The sequence below is a fragment of the Carlito syrichta genome, unplaced genomic scaffold (genome assembly GCF_000164805.1).
Source record: "Carlito syrichta isolate Samal-C Ts95f unplaced genomic scaffold, Tarsius_syrichta-2.0.1 Scaffold305619, whole genome shotgun sequence".
NCBI classification, from domain to species: Eukaryota; Metazoa; Chordata; class Mammalia; order Primates; family Tarsiidae; genus Carlito; species Carlito syrichta.
The window spans coordinates 420720-427060 of NW_007249715.1; the positions used below are offsets into that span (position 1 = coordinate 420720).

The window sequence follows — 6341 nt, forward strand, 5'->3', positions numbered from 1 at the left end:
AGGTCAAGGTCCGGTGCGGTCAGTGTCCCCAGAGAACATGCTGCAGGGGAGGGAGAAGGAAACCAGGACGTTCTAGGAGGGGTAGCCTGGACAACTGGGGAGGGCGTTGTCAAGACTGGTGGGCAGGGGTTGAGAGGGATAGGAGGGGCGGGAATGGAGGAGGGACAGGAGAGGCAGCTGCAGCCCAGCGGGGGAACGCAGGGATGAGGGGACAGCCATCTTCAGAGTGAGAGGCAGGAAGCTTGTAGGGCAAGTTCCTATGAGGACAAATCCAGGGGCCTCCGGGCAACCAGTAAGCTGAAAGTGCAGCGAGTCAGGCCTGGAAGGCCCCAGCGGCAGCTTTCTCAGAGCGAGGCTTCCGGTGTAGATGGCCGACCGCCCGGTCCTTCCCCTGCTCTCCAAGCCTGACCACAGGGAGGACCTCAGGGACCGAGGACGCCAGCCCCTAAGGAGGTCCCAGATGAAGCAGTGTCCAGCGGTGGTCACCTAGCCCCGCCTGAGGTTCCCACCCGCCTTCTGTAGACACGGCCTTCACAAAGACACGGACTCTCCTGAGCCCCCCGGTCACCTCGTCCAGGGCACTGCTGGGATCATCTCAGGCTGATCCGCGAGTCTAGTTGCTGCAAGTGTTCCTGAACCCCAAAAGGGATGGTGGGCGTCCACATTCTGTGAGGGGGCGAGGGACACAGAGCCCAGCTCAGAGGACAGAGGGCAGCCCCCGACGAAGGCTGGCCCCAAATTCCTCCTCCCACCCAGCCTAGAGCCTGGGGGACTTTCCACCTGGCGGGATACAGACCCGTGTGGGGTCAAGGGGGAGGCAGAGACCTAAGAGTCCCGAGGCCCCTTTCTGGTTCTGCTGCTGACTTGCTGTGTGACCTCAGAAAGATTAGTTAACTATTCGTGCTTCATTCTCCTCCTCTGTAAAATGGGTCTCATAAAACCCACCCTATCCATCTAGAAGATACAAGTGATTATGAAAAAAGAAAGTGCTTCGAGTATGTATGAAGTACCGGTATTGGACATCTTGGTGACTTAGTAAAAGATAAGTTTGAACTGCATAAAATCGCTATTTTACAGGTCAAAAATAGTTGAGTGTAGGCAATGCCATAAGGTTCACCCTGCTATAGCATTTATGGAACATTTTTCTTTGCCAGAGCTTTGCATGTCTTGACCAGCTTAAACCTCAGGAAGCCTCTCATCCCATTTTACAGATGCAGGATTTGAGGCCAGAAGGGTGTGGTGCCTGCAGCCCAAGGTCGCATGAGGAGCAGGATTCACACTCCGGGGTCCCACACCTGGGCGAGTGGCCCTCCACCCACTGGGGCTGCCGAGACTCACGCCAGTGTCTCCACGTGGGGGCACTTCTTCAGGCTGGCAGCAAGCTGCTGGGCCCCGGCAGCCGTGAACTTGTTGTACTGGACGCTGGGGAGAGAAACCTGTCCTGGGTCCCACCCAAGGCCACCGCCACCCTCAGCCCTCTCACGAGGTCACCGGGAGACCCCCAAGGTCCCCTGCCACCCACTGCCCAGCCCCCACACTCACTCTAGCACCCGCAAGGACACCATGTCTGGAAGCACGCGGGCCAGGCTCCCGGCTCCCCCGTCACAGATGCAGTTGTTGTACAAGCTGCCAGAAACAGAGGCCAGACTGGGGTGCTGGGGCTCAGGGCCCCGTGGGAGCCACACTCAGCTGAGATTGCGTCCTTGTTTTACAGAGGAGATTCTCTGTGGTCACCCAGTGAGTCCAGGGATGCAGCAGAGCTAAAGGGGTCATTTCCCGGCTGAGAGTGTGGAACCAGGGGGACAACCTCCCAAGTTCACCCCGACTGTGCCTTTTGTGCCCATGTGATCTTGAGCCAGTTACCCAACTCTGCTGAGACTCAGTTTGCTCATCTGTGAGATGGGCACGCTCGACGAATCGTGGCGAGAAGCACATGAGTAATGCTGGTAAGGCTCCCGGGATGCACCAGCACCTGAAGGAGCTGAACGCTCACTGTGGGCAGAGCTTCCTCCCAAGAGCACCGTCGAGGGTCACACACATGGGTTACCGGAGAAGGTGTGACAGCATGAGGGGTGGAAGAGAAAAACCCAGAGCCTCGGGACCCACTTGGGTTTCTGTGGCGCATTCCCAGCCACCACAAATAGCAGTGAACACAGCACGACGGGCGTCACCAGTGGCAACTCACGCCGCACACTAGTCACCGAGTGGCTCATCAGCAGGCTGAGTAGCACCATGCCTCGGATCTCGGGCTGTGACTCGGCCATGACTCCACCTTGGAACTGCACCCAGGGGCTGTGTACAAGAGCAGCGCGTCTACACTGCTGCTAAGTGGATTCAAGCTTAATAAACTCCAGTGCCCCCTGGTACCACAGGCTGGCAGGTACCCATGCAGAAAGCAACTGGGGTTTGGGAACTCTTCCTGGGGTGGGCTTTGAATCCAAGAGACCCTTCATCCACCTCCAGGCAGAGCGACCTGACTACATTTCCCTGATACCAAGACACATGTCCTGATGTGAATATCACTGAGATCAGGCCTTGTCTTATACCCAAAGCAGTGTCATTCTTTAATTAGCAGCATTTTGTCCTCTTAATGGGGTCTTACAAAGTGGTATCTTTTCTTTTTCCTTTTTTTCAGAGGTGGAGCAGGCTGAAGTGTACTGTTCTGATGATAGCTCACTCGAACCCTTGGGCTCAAACAATCCTTCTGCTTCAGCCTCCCAAGTAGCTGGGACTTCAGGCATATGCCACTAAGCCTGGCTTATTTATTTTTTTTGGAGAGATGAGGTCTCGCTATGTTGCCCAGGCTGGTCACAAACTCCTGGCCTCAAACGATCCTCCTGCCTCGGCCTCCAAAGTGCTAGGATTGCAAGGCGTACGCCACCTCCCATAGGCCAGTCTGGCATTTTAGGTTCCATAACATTTGATGTTTCCAAAGTGTAAATGAGATCTGGTGTCACCTTCTCCATTCACACGGAGAAAACTACAAATGTCTTCCTGACCTGCAAGGGCCTGCCTGTGTGATCTGGACTCTGCCGATGCTCCCCCCCCATCTCCCACCTTTGTCTTGTCCCATGCACGAGTCAGGCACAGTGGCCCTTCTGGCTTCAAAATCCCAACCTCTTTTCCCCCCACAGGGCCTTTGCACCCAGGTTCCCTTCCAAAGAGTGCTTTTCCCTTGAGCTCTCCACAGCAGAATCACCACCCCAGAGGGCCTCAGATTTCCCTGGGGAATTTCTTCTCTCACCTCGGACTTCCAAATTGCTGGAATTACAGGCTTGAGCCACCATGCCCAGCCGACCTGGGGAATTTCATGCCCCTACTGGGGTCTCCTGGCCTGTGTTAGTTTCCTTCCCAGCATGAATCACTGTTTCAAAATATTTTGCTTATGTATGTGCTTACTTCTAATTATGCAAAAAAAACTTGGAAGCAACAACCACCTCTGTCTTGTTCATGGTTGTAGTTCTGGTTCCTAGCATAGGTTGTGGCCCATGGTTCAAGTTAGAGTATACTGGATACCTTGCACAATTCTGGGGTGGGGGTACAGATTACAAATTTTACAGTACACAACCTGGGCGGCTGCACATGGTGGCCCCGGCTGGAAGGACACATGAATTGATGCCATCTTTCCTGGAAATCTGACCCTGGCTGTCCTTGGCAAGTGAAGTGGGAGGGGGAGGAGAGCTAGTAACGCTGAGTTGAACAAAGGGCTCTCGTCCAAGCTCAGGCCCATCTCCAGCCAAGGGCCGGCTGGAAGCCACGCCAAGGCAAAAGGCGCTATGCCAGGACCTACCAGGAGGTGGCAGTGTGAGCACCGGCCAGCATGCGTGGGACAAAGTCAGCCAGGGGCTGCGTGCGGTCAGCCTTCCAGAAGCCACCACCCTTGGACTCCAGAAAAAGCTTGGCCCCGCCATCCCCTGGGGGAAGAGGGCACCAGAGTGCACTGCGCCGTTACTCTACATGGGCCATGGGGATGGCTTCCATTTGCCTGATGGGGAAACAGGGGCTGGAAATGAGAACACGACTTGCTCGAGTTCCTTCCCTGAGTCCTGCTGACCCTCCTGCTCAGGGCCCCGGTGACTGCTTCTGGGGCCCCAGCGCGAGGGGCGCCCAGCCCTCCCCCAGTCGCCGGGACCGGGTCACCCCACTCACCTCAGCCTGAGGAGGGACGCGGCGAGTGAAGGCAGGGCCTCGGCCAGCGTGCGGGCGCCCACGTCAGTGATGCTGTTCTGGGACAGGCTGCAGAGGCACAGTGGGGGGCAGGGGGGCCTCAGAGCTGGACCCGCACATGCCCCGGACCTCAGCCCGGGAAGGGTCCGGGGTGACCTGTGAATGGCGCTGTCGCCAGGCCTATGCTAACTCACAACAGATAATAGGTTACTGTTATGTCCTGTGGTCACCTGGAGCGTGCGGGCGAGGATGTGGCAGAGAGAGACAGAGAGAAAGAAAGAGAGAGGGAGGGAGGGAGGGAGGGAGAGAGAGAGAGGAGAGACAGAAAGAAAAGAGAGTGAGAGAGAGACAAAGAGAGACACACAGAGAGATGGAGAGAAAGAGACAAAAAAAGAGAGAGCGGCAGAGAGGAGAGAGAGAGAGACATAGATAGACAGAGACAGTGGAGAGACAGGCAGAGACAGAAAGAGGACAGTGAGAGAGAGAAACAGAGAGACAGGAGAGTGAGACAGAGAGAGACACACACACAGAGAGAGAAACAGAGACAGAGAGAAGGAGAGAGAGACAGACAGAGAGAGAGACAGGGAGAGAGGAGAGTAAGAGAGAGACAGAGAGAGACAGACAGAGAGAAGAAAGAGAGGGAGGAGGAGAAGAGAGGAGGAGGAAAGAAAGAGAGGGCTCTTGCTCCCCCAACCATTTTATGGCATCTCTCTGGACCACCTTCCAGCACTGTAATTATTATTTTTTATTTATTTATTTATTTTTTACATCATTATCTCACTCTGTCACCCAGGCTGGAGTGCAGTTTCATGATCACAGCTTACTGCAGCCTTGAACTCCTGGGCTCAGGTGATCCTCCTGCCTCAGCTTCTCAAAGTGCTGGGATTACAAGCCACCGTGCCCGGCCAATGTTATTATGTTTCATGGCTGTCTCTTCCCCCAATTTGTGCGCTCCACAAGGAGCGGGGCCGTATCTGTTTTGTTCATTACTGCATCCCTGTGCCCAGAGCACGCAGGTACATAGTAGGTGCTCAACAAATCCTTAAGTGGGGCAAGGGGAAGAAGGGAGGATGGGAGGACAACGGATGGGAGATCTAGCCCCTTGTGTCACCCAGAATGCTGGAAACACTGGCCAAGTCTCTGTCCTGCGACAAGGAACCTCTAAGCGCATTCTGGTGAATTCCACGGCCACCCCAGCCTCGGTTATGAGGGGCGTGGCGGGTGGGAGGACCTCAACACCCTCTAGTTCAGTAAAAAATCATGTTGATCTTTCTGTGTCTTATCTGTCTCCAACTTCCCAAAGCCCAGAACAGTTGAAAAAACTTGACCAAGTCGGGATCGGTGGCTCAGCCTGTAATCCCGCGCCTTTGGGAGGCTGAGGTGAGTGGATTGCCTGAGCCCGCGGGTTCAAGACCCACCTGGGCAACTTGGCGAGACCTCATCTCTACAATAAATTTTTAAAATTAGCCGGGCGTGGTAGCACATGCCTGTAGTTCCAACTACTTGGAAGGCTGAGCAGAAGGATTGCCGGAGCCCAGCAGGTTGAGGCTGAGGTGGCCAGGAGTGGCCACTGCACTCCAGTCTGGGCGACAGAGTGAGACTCCAACTCAAAAAAGAACCTTACCATTTTGAGAATAACGTTTTGTTGGTAAATACCTCTCTCTTCTTTTTCAACCCCAGTGTAATTTTCTGACACTAAACATCGTGTTTTCATGACTGTAAACATTGTCATGACTGTAAACTGATTACATTAATAAGTGAACGGATGAATGGAGGTTTAAATAGAGAAATGGTTGAATGAATGGTTAGACGACTAAATGAAGAAGTGATTCGCTGAGTGAATGAACACATAATTGGCCGGGAAATGAATGACTGAATGTGTGGATCAATGGGTAATGGAAAGGGGGATGAACGACTGATTAAGTGGGTAAATGAGTGAATGAGTAAATGACAACGAGCGAAGGGATGACTGAAGGAGCAAACGAATGAACGACCGAATGGCGGAAGAGCGAGCGAAGGGGTGACTGAGCGAACGAGTCGCTGAAAGAAGGACAAGGAATGCGCACGCGCGCATGGCTGCCTGACCGCACGGACGTGACGGGAGAGAAACGAAACGCCGCCTGAAATCCGCGGGCGGGGCGGCGCCACTCACTTGAGGGTCTCCAGGGCCTCCA

The 6341-nt window shown here is 54.5% G+C and overlaps 1 protein-coding gene across 1 annotated transcript in view; it reads right to left on the reverse strand.

Annotated features, from left to right (window-relative positions):
- CIITA (class II major histocompatibility complex transactivator) overlaps positions 1-6341 on the reverse strand; it is a 28656-nt gene continuing 22315 nt past the window's right edge. Inside the window, exons 15-19 of the mRNA XM_021714312.1 lie at positions 4150-4293; positions 1543-1626; positions 1339-1422; positions 569-666; positions 1-40 (exon numbers count right to left, since the gene is read on the reverse strand). Coding sequence (XP_021569987.1) covers positions 591-666; positions 1339-1422; positions 1543-1626; positions 4150-4293 — 388 coding nt within the window. The 3' untranslated portion in view covers positions 1-40; positions 569-590. The remainder of the gene's footprint in view (positions 41-568; positions 667-1338; positions 1423-1542; positions 1627-4149; positions 4294-6341) is intronic.